Below are 16,077 nucleotides of genomic sequence, written 5' to 3'. Positions count from 1 at the left end.
AACGAGAAACAGTTGATCGATAAATAAATCAGTGTGTCAATTTCGTTTCACGGTGTGAAACTGCGGGAGACTTCCTATCAATTACATGAATAAGATATGTAACTTCTGGTTGTAATAGACAGAGGAATAAGTCAGGGCCAGAAATTTATATATATTCTTGGAACACTGAAGCTATTTCCTGTTATCTCTTAACGTTTATTCTCTATGTAAGTTTTGAAAGTTTTGAAACCGGAAGTAGTATTAAATTGAGTAATATCATTGACAAAATCTTGGTGTCTTTTTCAATTTGCATAACCTACAATCTGCTTAGTTGAGTGTCTCAAATGCTGACTGGGGAACGAAAGAACAAATCTCAACTGCGAGTTCTGCTTGATTGAGTTAAGTTGATTTTGAGTTTAAACGTCCCTTTCAGCAGCGAGGCTATATGAGACGGGACCTAATGATTAACATGGAATCCAAACCACATGAGCTCCCGCCAGTATGGAAAGGGTGTTTGTATAACATGATGTTATATTCACTACCAGGGGCGGATCCAGAATATGATCAAGGGAGGGGCTAAACCATATTTTACCGTTTTATCCAGTGTAAAGCAAGATTGAAGCCAATTTTATCCAGTGTATACCTGAGCGTCAAGAGGGGAGGGGCTATAGCCCCATAGCCCCCCCTTGGATCCGCCACTGTTCACTACTATAGTTACAAATTACAATTGTTTCTTACTTTCCCTTTTATCTTCTTACAAAACTCTTTCTTCATTACATGGTTAGAACAGGAGACGGGGCTTGATTACCGCTAGGAGTTTCTGTGGTTCGGATCCCACATTATGCTATAGATCTATTTTCATAGAGCCTTAGTGAAGTAAAACTTCAAACCAACTAATTAACGTATTTATCCTATAAACACGACATGTTAAGTATAGTAAAAATCTTTTGAAATCTTTGAGTATAACGTCCCACAATTATGCCTGTTAGCCTAAGGAAGATGATGATTAATGCAAGCGAATGATTGTGGAAGAATAGGTAGAATGAGAAAGTGGGAAGGAATGAGAGTACCGCGAGAAAACCCACGAGCACGATGTTGTCCACCACAAACTTGGCCGGAGATTGAACCTGGGACCCCACGCACCAGAACTATATACCTACGCTCTACCACTGAGCCACCGTGCCCTCAAGTATAAATAAAGAATTAACTAATGAAAATTACAATAATTTCGAAGAGATTATGTTTTGTCAAATATGAATTGAAAAGTAGACCTATATAGCCATTCAAAGCATTTCATTATTCTGGAAACAAATTACACTCGTATTTAACATAGTGAAACATTGTCAATCCACTGCTGGATAGATGTCTCTCCAACTTTCTTCTCCACAATCATCTAGCTTTGGTAATTCTTTTTTTTCAACGTTACTTTAATGCTTCCTGATTTTTTAGCTTGTATAAGGACATTTCTTAGGTCGCTTTGTCCTTTGTTATTTAATGGAGGATCGCATTTGTTCACCTATCATTACTTTCGTGATAATGAATGCCTTTTTACTTTCGTGATAATATAAGGCTCGGCTCTGTCGTTATCTTTTTGATCTAGAGTGTTTCCCAGTGAGTCTTCTTTATACATCATTCTGAAAAGGGAGTCTGCAGACGCTGGATGTTTGATTTTGTTACATAGACTGTTGTTTATTGAAGTTTATCGTGTCTTTTCATCACCAAGCCTATATAAGACATGAACCTACTGTTTAAGGTAGAATACGAATCACCGTAAATATGTTCAAATTGTAATCCTCTCCTACCGGGAATCGAATCCAGGATGAAAGGTGCACACGCAATCCAACAAGCGTCACAAAGAGAGAAAAGACCAAATCATCGAGACTGTATATCCCAGATTCAAATTCGAGCAGAACAACATCGCTAAAAATGTGATATAAGGGAGGCTATTTATTAGCTAGTGTTCAGTTTCTAACTTCATGCAATTTAGAATTGAAGGAGTCATTTAGGAACAAATATTCAAAATTACTTACACAATTAATGATACGCAAAAAGCAAAAAAAAAAAAAAAAAAAAAAAAAAAAAAAAAAAAAAAAAAATGACAAAAGTTGTTAAAAACCAAGTACTATTCTATTATTTTTGATTGTAGGTGAGATATTTTGCTTATGTTGAGCAGCTCTCTGTAATATTGCTACTTGTGAACAAAGACACCACTGAAATCGTTAATATTTTATTGATATTTGGACGGGTAATATTCTGTCGTCCACAGTTTTGATGTTACTCTACACAACTACTGGCGTCATTTGGGTCGAGTCGAGGAAAATCTACTTATGTTGGAGAATACCCCTCCCCAAAGCAAAATCTGAAATGATGCTACTCCATGCATCTGGCAAAGGGCCCCTATATGATCCCTTGTCCTGGGCCTCAGAGAGGCTATGGTCACTTATGCATAGAAGCATTTGTAAATTCCTCGTACTTTTGTTGAAATAATCGTAACCATTTTGTAATTGATTATGTGCTTTTGTAGATATTATTTACAAGCGCAAGGGTTAAGCTACGTGGAGGTTAAATTAATTGTAAAGTTCAACTGACAGTCCCCTAAACTACATTTTATAAAAAGTCATTATATATATCTATAAAGAGAGAGAGAAAACACAAATTCAGTTTTCTACTTAGAAATCGTTTTTGCTATTAAAATAATATGAATTGCAACAATGATTGTTAACTTTTGCTGTAGAACAAAACCAGATGTAAATGATCTTCAATTACAAAATATCAATTCGGCTGTAAAATCATAAATTAAAGGAATCCTCAAAACTTTTTCTATAACTTTCTTATGACTAATATACCTAGGTAGTAATATTTTAGTTGGTTTGAAAATATACGTAGTTACAAATGCTACCAGCTTTTCAAAATAAATAAATAAATGAATAAATAAATGAATAAATAAATGAATAAATAAATGAATAAATAAATTAAATAAATTTTGATTTTAATTATTTCTGTTTTAAGTATTTATATATTTTATGTAAATATTTTTGCTTTTTTTAATTTTGCCATTTTTTATAGTAGTTTTTATGTAATAAGTTTTTCTCATTTATTTCTATCACTCACAAACCCTTTGAAAAACTTAGTAAGAATAAGAAAACAAGAATTTAAGGAAAACAAAAAATGAATCAAAAGATTGCGATCTTGACCAATGATTAGTTTTTGGGTTAGGGGCCACAAAATTTTTGAACGGCCCCTAAATCGAGTTTTCGTATTTTCTACGGAATAAGAACATCATACTAAGTTAAGTGATAGTCTAGGTTTGGCTACACTGTATGTAGTTCTCCAGATATAAGGCGTACAAGAAAATTTTTGATTGAAATATACTGAATCTTTTGACGCAAAAAAATTCTCAGTAGGCAACATTATATGTCATATTAGGAGTGTCGTGATTTTTAACGAGATCTAGGTGGGGCATGCCCCTCCCCCCTAAAAAAAAAGTTGAGAATCACTGCTCTATTTCGTACACTTCTATCACTGAAAAATCTATTATTATTATTATTATTATTATTATTATTATTATTATTATTATTATTATTATTATTATTATTATTATTATTATTATTATTATTATTAGCCAAAATAAATTAATACGTAAAAGTGCGTAAATATTCAGACCATGAACTGAATGACGTAGTAAAGTATCTCATAATAAGATTAAGAAATCATTTGATAGTTAAGAAATTAAGTAGCATAAATAAACACGTGGTTTATTTTGTGGTTTGTTGTATGTGTAGCAGTGACTCATATGATATTTTCTTTTCTTTTTCACCTCAATTTGCTACCAACTTTCATTTAAATGGGTAAAACTTCTCCGTATATTGCTTACTTTTTGCAATGCCCTGAGAATTTCAGATTTCTCTTCCTTTGTAACAGAAAAAAAAATCTGATATTATCTATCTCATGGCTACTGAAACTACGCCATGTGACAATTGCCTGTGTCACTACTGTTAAAAAAAAAGACCTCTCTTTCTCCACTTGTCCTTCTGGTTTACTCGCTCATTAATAAAGTCGAAGGCCTAAAATTAGGCAATTCTTTAAAGGGTCAACCGCCTTACGATTAACCTTGGTCTTTCCCTAAGCAATCTTACTCTCGACGCGACGGTTCACTTATTTTCTCCCTTGGTGCTGTTAGCGACACGTTTTTTCTTCATCTTTTTTTTTTTTTTTCGTGTAGTTCCTCTATTACATAACAGTCAGTGAACCTGAAATGTAATATTGTTTAGTTTGTAGGCGGACAATCAAGACTCCTCAGAATTTTGAATAGGAAACGTATATAAAATAAATAATTAAAAAAAAACATTCATTTAACGTCCCACGTTTATGGGCCTTTTTCGCTAAGGGAGGCGGATGCTTAAAATGAACAAGAATGATTATAAGAGAATAGGTGGAATGAGAAAATGTGGAAGGAAGCGGAAGGAAACCGAGACAATTCACGGTCACGATGTTGTCCACCTCCAACTCACATAGCCTGGGACTGAATCAAGAACCGCTCGAATGTGACACGAGCGTTCTATGGAGACCTTTAGAGCATGCCATTTGGGAAGGGGAGTTTGAGATATATATGTATCGAGCGTTCTAAAAGTGGCGCCCACGAACAACAGAGAGCTTTTCTGCAGGTCAAAATAAAGCAAAAATCCTGTAATGGCATATTCTTCAGAGCCTCCTTCAGCCGCTATGAGGAATCAAACTTTCACAATGTCGAAACGTCACAGATTAAGGGTCTTCACTAGAGCGACATTAAACTACCGCTAATTTTAGAGTTTTTCTGTAATATCTTCAAAACAAATAAAAATATTCAAAAAGCAAAAACGTAGTGAACTAGGCAATAAGATTTTGCATGTGATACCGTTACCACAACTTATCTATGTACTTTTGATTTGCAACTGTAGCAATTTTTACGGGTTCTGTAAATAGCGGCATACCAAAAGCAAATAGGTGAATTGTGGTAAAACTATCACATGCAAAATCATATTGCCTAGTTCACTACGTTTCTGCTTTCCAAATATTTTTATTTGCTTTATACAGGATATTACAGGAAAAAAACTCTAAAATTAACGGTAGTTTCATTTCGCTGTAGTGAAGACCCTTAACTTGGAACCATTAGCATTGCTCTACGAATCCATCAAGCAGTTACATCTATTATTTTGCTAATAAGTGCTTCTAGGGTCAACGTTTATCGTCTTTAAGTGTCATCTGGATAGAATGGATGTAACTATTTGATAGATTGGTAGATCTTATCAGTGGTTCTTTATTTGCGACTTGTCACAGTGTAATTCGCTTCTCCAGACGAGGACCCGAAAAGTACATAATTATATATATTTTTCGCTTTGTTTTGACTTGTAGATTAGTGCTCTGTAGTCCTTGGGTATCATTTTTAGAATACCGATATAGGTCTATTATAGTACAGTAATAAAAAACGGTGGAATAAAAAACAAAAAGCTACTTCTGTCAGTGGACCGTATTGCCCCTATAGGAGTAACTAGAGCGAGGCCAGCGAGAGTAAGGCATAACTAGAAGATTTCTGGTCATCCTAAAATTTATTTGGACCGTAGGTTAGATTCTTTCAATTCTCAGGAGTCCATGTCCCCCTAGCGAAATATCATATTTAGGTAATGCTTGCTTCTCACGTCCTGAAGCAAAACCTGATATGACGCTACTGCAATAGGATACATGCGCTGTTCATTTCCTTCTAATTTAGCATTAGAATTGTTTTCACAATGAAATGAAATGAAATGAAATCTGTAAGTTTAACGTCCAACGGTTATGCCGGTTAGGCTAAGGGAGACGGTGATAATGAGAGATGAGTAAACTGGTGGAATGAAGAAAGTGGGAGGAAACGGGAGAACCCCGAGAAAACCCACGAGCACGGTGTTTGTCCACCACACCGATCGAGCTGGGATCGAACCAGGGACCCCAAGCACCGGAGGTGAACGCTCTACCACTGAGCCACCGCGTCCCCTATTTCACAATGAATCATATCACTATATAGCTCTACTATTTTTGGTAATTTGTATACATTATTCACTGATAACATATATTGTGATAATACTTTGGGGATTTTGATATTCAATATTTAAAATTAGTAAAGATTTTTTGGGTTGTGGAGAATATAAATTAATTTTTGATGTGTTTTAGCAAATCTTTATTATAAGGACAGACTACATTCATTTGGGGGGAAGGAGGAGGGTGGGGTCCATGGTTCAATACTTGGCCAAGTATGCTTGTGCTTGACAACAGGTTTTCTTGGGATACTGGTGTTTCCACCTACATTATCATTCCACTAATTCTTCCACCACTATTCATTTGCCTTAATCATAGTCTTCCTTAGCCTAAAAAAAAAAAAAAAAAAAAAAAGATTGACTGGCTCTAAACTGAAAGATTTCATTTCGTTTTTTCACTGCAGTTACTTAATGTTAAGTCCCAAATTAACGTTTACAGGTTTCTTCCATTTATTCCATGTTTTATGTGGTTTTGCGTGTTACTAAATAAAATGTAATTTTCGGAAAGCGTGACCGCTTTTTCCAGAATTCTGGATATCCGGAGATCTCTGTGTATATAAAATTGTAATATTTCTTTATTGGTTTATTTATTTTTTTTTTTAAAAAAATAAAGGTAAATCTTTCTGAAGCAATATATCTTTTAGTAGTATACAATTCAATATGCTACTCAAAGATTCTTTTGAAAATCTTCAAATATCTGCAAATAGGTGACTCGAAAAAAATTTTAATCCTTAGAAACTCTACTTACTTCTTCTTTAATGAAATCCCATTGAAAAGTATATAAATATTGTTTTTGGTCTATGAAGATCAATGCTAAAACCAAAATTAGTAATGGGTTTTTAGCACTTTCGATTTCAGCAGAAAGTTGAGGATGGAGATGGATTCTATTTTTGAGACGCTGAATCGATTCCAGAAAGCCGCTTCTCGCTTTCTCTTACGGATTTTGCTCTATACTGATCAATACTGAAGCTCGAAGTGGTTGGTTTGTACCACTTTCAGTTTGAATAAACAATAAAAAATGAAATGAAATCTCTAAGTTTAACGTCCCACGGTTTAGCCGGTTAGGCTAAAGGAGATGGTGATAATGAGAAATGAATGAAATGGTGGAAAGAAAGTGGGAGGAAACGGGAGAACCCCGAGAAAACCCACGAGGACGGTGTTTGTCCACCACAAAGTCCACACGGCGCGAGTTGAGATCGAACCAGGGATCCCAAGTACCGGAGGTGAACGCTCTACCACTGAGCCACCGCGCCCCCGAATAAACAGTAAGGAAAAGAGATGGAACCTATTTTTGGAACACTGAGTTAATTCCAAGAAACATTTTCTCGATTTAAGTTAACATTTTTGTTCTGATACCTGTTGACAGACGGATGGACGGAGGACATTGCTGACCTATAAGACTTCCTATATTTGTGCATTTAATAGTTTGAAAGATTAAAAATATGGTGGGTTTCAGAAGGTTATGCCTTCTATGTGCTACGTTGTGCAATTTTCACAAACAGCAAACATGTTTGGATCTAACATTTTTCTAACCGCTCCACCAAAAACGAGATAAACACTGTATTGACCTGGGTTGAATTAGATCCAGTGCGTAGAAATTATTTAAGACCATCAAGCATATTAATCTTTGTGAGAATATTTCAACCTTCAATTCAGTCTAAGTTGCAGAATTCGGGTTAAGTTTAGAGTTACCCCTCCGCTTTTTATGAAAATCGGGAAAATTTACAGGAGAAATGAGGTAAGAAATGATAATTTGAAGTTTTTATTTGATGTTTAGGAATGTAAGTTCGGCAGGAGAGTTATGTTTAATACGAGAAAAGATATGTGGAAGTTAGTACTATTTGCGGATGCGGAAGGTTTCAGCAGCATGGTAGTTGTAAAATATGGCGAATATGGCGAACAGGTGTAACGGATGCGCAAAAATAATGAAGAAAACCTTTTAAATTTTTGTGAAGCACACGGAGTAGTGAAGTTAAGTGAAATGTAACAATTTTTAATACTTTAAGCACTGTTTTTTGTATGTTGCAAAGTCCAAGGGCAGACTGGAGGGGCAACTATAAACTTTAGCCCAGAATTCTACGTCAATATAGTCCCAGGAAGAATAATTGCAATTCGAATTTACTTTGCAAAGTATCATAGTTTCACTACTATCAACATCAAATCGTTACAGGATTACTTACCTATAGATACATACCATTAGTCAGTTTTATACATAGGATTAGTCATACATGTACATAGGATTACATACATACCATTAGTCAATCTTCTTGCTAAGTTGCTATTTCTTACCCTTTCCGTTCAGTACATAAATGTAACTAAATTTAGAATAAAAACAAATTGAACTTGAGATATAATATTCACAACAATGTAACGACTTCTGCCTAATTTATATTTCATCAAATGCGGCCATCTATTGATAATATTTTTCATTAGTTTTAAAGCATGATTAAAGCAGCTGAGTTTTTATTGAATGTATAGAAGGTGTCCGTTTGTGAAATTTCGTTCTCCCAACCAGATTTTATTTACGGGTTTATTTCATGTATTTTAAGTTACAAATATTCCTCCTCCATCGTTTTTCCGAAGACAGTTATACTTTGTCTCTGTGGTAGCGAAATTTTTATATTATCTAGTTTCAGACATTGTGTTTGGTCTATGAGAGATTTTATAATTTGGATGACTAGTGGGCCGAGATTAATAACAAAACAGATTTGTTATATGTAATTTTTGTTATAAATAATAATTAGGAAATTTGAGTTCCAAATAGGAATTAGAAAATTTGATTTCCAATTAAGAATTAGGAAATTTGGCTTTCAAAAAGGAAATAGAAAACTTTACTCCCAAATAGGAATTAGAAAATTTGGATTCCAAAAAGGAATTAGAAAATTTGGATTCCAAAAAGGAATTAGAAAATTTGACTTCCAAAAAAGGAATTAGAAAATTTGGATTCCAAAGAGGGATTTGAAAATTTGGCTTTTAAAAAGGAATTAGAAAATTTGATTTCCAAATATCAATTTGAAAATTTGACTACTCTAAATCACAACTTCTTTGATAGCCATTATTAGGGCTCTTAAAACGTCCCGGTTAAGCGGGACAGTCTCGAACTTACAGCATCTGTCCCGAAGGAATTGTTGCGTATTCCAAATCTCACAGTAATCCGGAAAATCCTAGTTTAAGAATTAGATTCTGCACACAATAACTATATCTTCTTCAGACGTTCAGATATAGACTACAGGGTGTTAATGAACTATACCGATAAACAGTAAGAGGTGATTCCTTACACGGAGAACGGATTTTTCTGTGTACATACGTGAATAGACATTTTACAATTTAGCAACTTGCGAAATTTAACTTCTCTATAGATTTCTTAGTGACATGATCAAAGTCAAAGAAAAAACAGGTTTCCTGCTCTTGTTATTTACTTTATGAATAAATATGGTATAACTATTCAAATATAAATTAATAATTCATCTGTTAATATACAAATCGTGACACTTTTATTACAATTTTGTTCTGCTCTGATTTGTTTAATGGTAGTGTTAAAAGACAGACGGAGTGAATTTACGAACTGGATTATGGGTAATTAAAAACAACTTTATTCTCATGAATGGCCATGGTCTTTATTCAGTTTAAGACTATTCTTTCTCTCTCTCTCTTCCCTTTCATTCTTTCTCCTTCTTTGTAAGAAAAATGTAAAATACATTTCGAAGGACTTTCGTTTTGTGGGAACTGAGTGAAGAAGCTTATTTTTCACTTTTTTTTTTCCTGAATACAATATAGTTTCCTCTCATGAGTTTCCCCATCATGTGAATTACTATTGTTTGTTTAAATTGTACTGCTGTAAAAGGTTTGGTTTTAAGCAATAACAATACTTTTACACATATTTATCCATTTATACCAATAGTTCTCGACCTTTATTTATTTATTTATTTATTGACAACGAACAGTCTTCTTATGTTAGTTGATTGTATAGTTTGTTTCTACAACCGAAGCGCAGTTCGTATGTAAAGGATTTCGCCTTCTACGCATGGTGGCTCGCGCAATAAGTAACTCATCATCCGCGGGAACTTTCGGAAAACACCCCCGATAACTAAATGGCCAACCAGAACCCTCATTTCAAACAATTAAGAACCGCTTGTCAACGTCCACGTGGAGTCTTAGTTACGACAGTTCCAAACACGCTGTTCTTTCAGTTAGTGACATTGCCTGACATCTGCTTTATATTAGCCACAGTATTGAGAATGGGAAGGAAGAACAGAAACAGTGGGTGTGAAGACATTGCAACCCCACAAATGCGGTCAAAAGAGGTATGGAGTGAGGAAGGGATACTATTGTGGAATTCAGCATGGGAACTTCAAAGATATTTGCCGAACTACACTCTTATTGAATGAACACACTATATGTATACATGTTTACAGCACTACAGCAGATTACTAGCGTCCATTTTTGATATCTCTAGAAAATAAAAATTTGTAGGCCTTTGGAATATATTTGCTGTTTCCTTTTCTTCAAATTTATATTGAATTACATTATTTTTGTTTATTTTCCACCTTCATTGTCGCATTTCCTCTGACGTTCTGTGCCACTCCCGGTGAGAATGAATATATTACACTACTATTAGTCCAGTACAACTAGCGAAAAATAGGGTTTAACCCAGGGGCGTCATTTAGGGGGCAGGAAGGGGGGCATTGCCCCTCCCAAGAGTTTGAGGAATACATATACTTTAATCGATTGTCTACTAATATACTAGTACAAAACGTGAGTCATATATCGGTGGTGCCCTTGCCCCCCTCAAGTGAAGTCTGAAATGACGCCCCTGGTTTAACCAAGGACTAATTGCAATAAAAACGAAACCAACACCAATTGTTTTATTTTATGTTCTTATTGAACATACAAAAATTTAGGAGAATTTAAGTAGGGGAACACCTCCAAAATGGCCACTTTGAATATAGTGGCCAGTACACCTTAACTTTATGGTGGAAGTTCTCTTCTTATTTTTGTTCGTCTTCCTCTAACCTTTATTTTGATACCTAGATCACTAAAATTGGACAAATACTTCCAAAGTTATATAAAATTTACTGTTGGTAAATGCTCTTTTATATTGGCTATTAACAATAAGTGAACAGTACTTGGTAAAACAGATTGTTTATAAAATATAAAGTTAGAGGTAATAATTATTTTCACTTAGTCACTATACACACACAATCACATATGATTATTATTGTCAATTTACGGCAACTGAATGTTGTATTCTAGCATCACCTCAGCGCAAATAAATAAATAAATAATAATAAAAAAAAAAAAAACATTGCGAGTTGTAAACTAGTCTGGATACTAGTACTCATCCTCAAAAGAAGATTTAGGAGAATTCGAACAACTTGCACTATGACATTTTCCGCATGAGGCAGTGCAAGCCATTTTCTGTTTTCTGCTAGTACATTTTTTTTTAAGAATCACAATCCCGACGACAATTACATCTGATGATCTTTAGAATATTTGAAGGAGCTGCTGGCATGGACATTGGAAAACGTAGGAAACTTATCTTCTACCTGTTTTTACCCGTATTCCTCTGTCTTCAATTGCTTATCTCGTTCAATTCATTGTTGTACTTGCATTTACACATGCATCGAATAGAACATTGTTGCATCACTTGTCGGTGGGAGACATTCGGCTTCAACTACAGACGATTGCACTGATACATTTTGATAACATTTTGGATAACGTAACTTCTGTAACGTATCAGTTGATTTACCATTGTACAAACAAACTAGGGTTTATTCACCTGTAGCAATGATGTTCTTTTTGGTGGACGAAGAATCTTGAAATACTCTTGCTTGCTGAAGAAAGAGTTCATCTTTAATTTTCTTCAATGGCACACTTTTACTTATACCAAACAAATGCGATGTCGTATCATATCTAGCAATCACATGAATAAATGAAAGGTGACTACAAATTTCTTCACCAAGAATAGAGAATACACGTTCTATGTCCCAAACACGTTATGCACTGGAACCACTTTGTCCGTGTGATTTGAGATACAATGATAATCCATCTCCTCTTGCAAAATAACAAAGTAATATCAAAATATCAGTATCATCCACATACACAAATGTCTTCATTTTTTTTTGGCACAGTTAACAGAAGTTTTTACAATGTAGATATCCGCGTCGTTAGTAGTATGCAGTGTTTGGAAGCTCTCTGCTCGTAGTTTATCACTTACCATGTTTATGAAACGCTGCTTATTCTTTGGGTTTGGGTAATAAATGAAAGAACGATTGTGTTTCGTATTTTAGACATTTATTCAACAGTGTTGATGCTTATTTCGATTTCTTTCTACTTTCAGGTGGAGGACACGGCCCTCTCAATGCCAGTGTCCAACAGCAGGCAGCAATTAACACAACAATCAAGTATGAAGAGTGAGGACAATATAGCAATTAAGTAAGTTTTTGATGACTATACAACAGTACGTTGTATATTTGTATATTTTTACTACTTGTAAATCCTTATTTTATTTGTGCATAAGATATTTTAAAATATGTACTAGGCTGATTATGTAATTCGAAGAAGAAAAAGAAATATGTTAATTATAATCAAGGATGTTATAAATAGAGGATCTGCCCATATGTATCTTCATCCTATTAAATCGATGAAGCCAAAAAACAACCGAGCATCGGCACGTCTGATTGGCTACTCACGTTTCTGCCATCGTCTGATTGGCTATTTTCGTTTCCGCCATGATTGTTGGCTCAAAACATTGCGATCCTATTGGGCGGAGTGGGCAGAGCAAGGGTGGCGAAACTGTGACGTATGGCTTCAAGATTTTGTTGTAAGGGCAGATCCTCTATTTTATATGATCCTTGATTATAATGTCGATATAAAAAGATATTCATATGTTATATGTGTTTTAAATAATAGGATTTTGGAATGTCGTTGTCAGGACAACAAATAAAAAAAATGGATTTTTATTCAACGGAGTTTGACATTTTAATGGCTCAATAATTTAAACGAACCGTTCTAACTACTCTAACTGACAAATTAAACCATCTTATTTTTTTAAAATACGTGTTAGGTACAGTAAACAATAGTTTTACATTTCACAAAGATATAGGGGTATATCAAAAACAACTGTGCAATACGGATTACGGATTAAATTCTTTTTATTCCTATGATCTCAGGAAACGTTATTTACTGGTGGACTCACCGTCGCTTTTTCAAGATGAATTTGCATCATTGTTACACGAATTGTTCTTCATAAACCTTCGGCTCGCTATACGCTGTTGGTTAAAATCAGGGTAAATTAAACGTTCTAATTGGATTGCTCTCTGCAATAACAAGGTAAGTGGAGTTACCTTGATTCCTGGTAAAACGTGGAAAAATTAGGCATGTGGACTTACCTTCCTTTTTCGTTCCCTCTAGTGCGTATTCAAAGCGTCAGTTGTTGAAAAAGCAGTACTCATATGTGCTACGTCACCGTTTCGCGATAACAGAGGACGCCACTGTCTGCGACTAGTGAAACAAACATTACTAGATGCGAGTTGGTGACGCGACGTGTGTGTAACTTTGTTATGAAGAGTCAGCTTAAGTGAAAGCACTGGCACGCAGAACATATTTGACGCTTTCGGTCTGAAATGGGCAAAATCGAAGCAATCGAAGAAGGGACGAAAGAGAAAGGAAAATCGTCAACTCTGGTAAAGAAATGTAGCAAAATCAAGGCGAAATGCAGTGTTTTGTTTGTTTCCTCGATATTAATGTTGAAATTAAAACATTGCAGGGAAAAATCTGGATTTGAGCAAATTCGGATCTTGAAAAATTCGAATTCCTAATATTCGGATTCAGATTTAGATTCGGATTTTAAATCCGAATCCGACTTTCGGATTTACTGGAAAATCGGACGAGGGGATGGGTTGAAATGCCACCTAAATAATGTAGAAAATCCCCAACATGGATTTGTGTCAGTTTCGGAAACTATAGTGGTGTAGGAAGAAAAAGACTATTCGGTGCAATCACCACCCCTGGACACCATTCTGTGCTCCTTCAAGAAACCAGCCAAACCAGGAATCAAGAATTCAAAGAAGTATGTGCAAGCTCTGTTGCCGAGCAGCAGTTCTACAAGAATGTGCTGAACTCTGCTGATGCTTTTGTTTCTGTGGTTCCGGCCTCTAAATCTGAAATGGACGTATTAGATTTGCAGTTTTGAAAAGGCTGACGATAGTGCTGTTTCTGGATTTTGTTGCCTACAACGCTCATATTATTGTATAATTCGTATCCTCGTGTGTTGCAATATGTAAACGTTGCCACACAAGTCGTTATATGTTCCCAATGTCCTTTTTCTTTATCCCACTAGTTTAGGATATCCAATAACAAGATTCTTTTCCACTTTCATTATGTATTATTCCGGATTTTCAGTTTTTGCCATTTTATGCTCGAAAGCACAGACCAGGTACTACGCCACTTTTGTCCATAGGCAAATATACACATATTTACTACTGTTAATTATCACGTTGCATGTTAACTTTATAAGGTTTGTAACTCAAAACCTCCATATTTCTCTTACATGAAGTTTTTATTGCAAAGGGCCCTTCAATTGTTCACACTTAACAAATATTTATTTCAGTTTTCCCACCAACCACTCCAAGCACTATATCATCGCCATACACTATAGGCTATTTACACTTAATTATTTCTGTTTGTCCACCAACCACCATAAGCCCTATATCATCGCAATACATTATAGGTTAAAATCAGAGTTAATTAGGAGCTCTAATTGTTTACATTTAATAAATTTATTTATTCATTTCAGTTTTTCCACCAACCGACCCAAGCTCCATACCGTATTTATACAATTATTTATGAACTTCGTTACACACAACATTGTGTTGAAATAAATCACCGACTAGCATGCGATTGCAGCTAACGTAATTCATTGAAATTAGGCAAGCACCATAGGTGGTGATACCTATTAGCACGACTGCTATTAGGAATTAGCGTCACACGGAGAATGATATAAGTTCAGGATCGAATTTACCACTAGGCTGTTTGCCTAGAGGTGCAACGTTCTTAGAGTCACACGTAGGACGAAAACTTACTAAGCAAGCGGATAATAATAATGCAATGTTGGATAATAATAATAGCAATCAGGGACGGATCCAGGATTATCTGAGGGGGTGCACCAATAACTACCAAACTAACCAATCATACTGAAACTCTTCAAAGTGACATGTGACAGTATTCTTTACCCCTGACAACGCTGATACATAGAACGGAAGGGGGTATTTTAAAGAGGGTCGCAAGTGGAATGGAGGACAAAAAATGTCCTTTTTTGCTCCTGCCTTCCGTTTTCTTTCCTACTTTAAAAATGTTATATTGTTTTGCTTAGTGAATCCTTTTGGTTCAACCTTCAGAAAATCATTTTAAACTTGTTTTTGCAAAGCTTTGCTTTGTTTTAAGCCCCAAACGAAAATATGATGGCAGAAAGTTTCGGAATATGTTGCTATTTTCACTGCTAGCTTTTCATTTTAGAAAGTGTATATTTGCAACGAAAGGGGGGGGGGGATGCACGTGCACCTTTGCACCCCCCTAAATCCGGTCCTGATAGCAATAATAACAATGAAACATGATTGAAATCAGAATAAACGCCCTTCAAGGGATAATTCCTTTGACAATTCCTTTGATAATTCCTTTGACAATTTTATGATTGAAGTTCAGTGAAATTTTAACTTTGTACTTTTCCATTTAAAAACAATTAATACTCCAGTTTAATGTCCCACTTTTTTTTGTCGTTTAGCCTAAGGGAGACGGATGATTAAGGCAAGTGAATGATGATTTAGAAATTGGTGAAATGAGAAAGTGGGAGGAAACGGGAGTACCCCCGAGAAAACTCACACACTCAAGATTGTTCACCACAAACTTACTTGGCCAGGGTCGAACCAGGGACCCCACACATCAGAAGTAAGCGCTGTACTACCGAGCAATTGTGCTCCCAGTAAATAATTGCGTAAGAATAGGCACGTAACGCAGTTGCACTGGTGTACGGGGAACCCCCGCAAAAATCTCC

The 16,077-nt window shown here is 35.3% G+C and overlaps 1 protein-coding gene across 1 annotated transcript in view; it reads left to right on the top strand.

Moving 5' to 3' along the window:
- LOC145667825 (endothelin-converting enzyme 2-like) overlaps positions 1-16,077 on the top strand; it is a 249,678-nt gene that overhangs the window by 144,444 nt on the left and 89,157 nt on the right. Inside the window, exon 2 of the mRNA XM_081735257.1 lies at positions 12,367-12,461. Coding sequence (XP_081591383.1) covers positions 12,367-12,461 — 95 coding nt within the window. The remainder of the gene's footprint in view (positions 1-12,366; positions 12,462-16,077) is intronic.

The sequence above is a fragment of the Thermobia domestica genome, chromosome 13 (genome assembly GCF_964235325.1).
Source record: "Thermobia domestica chromosome 13, izTheDome1.hap1.1, whole genome shotgun sequence".
Lineage (NCBI taxonomy): Eukaryota > Metazoa > Arthropoda > Insecta > Zygentoma > Lepismatidae > Thermobia > Thermobia domestica.
Note: the sequence above shows the minus strand (reverse complement) of the source record. Positions and strands in the feature narration are given on the sequence as shown.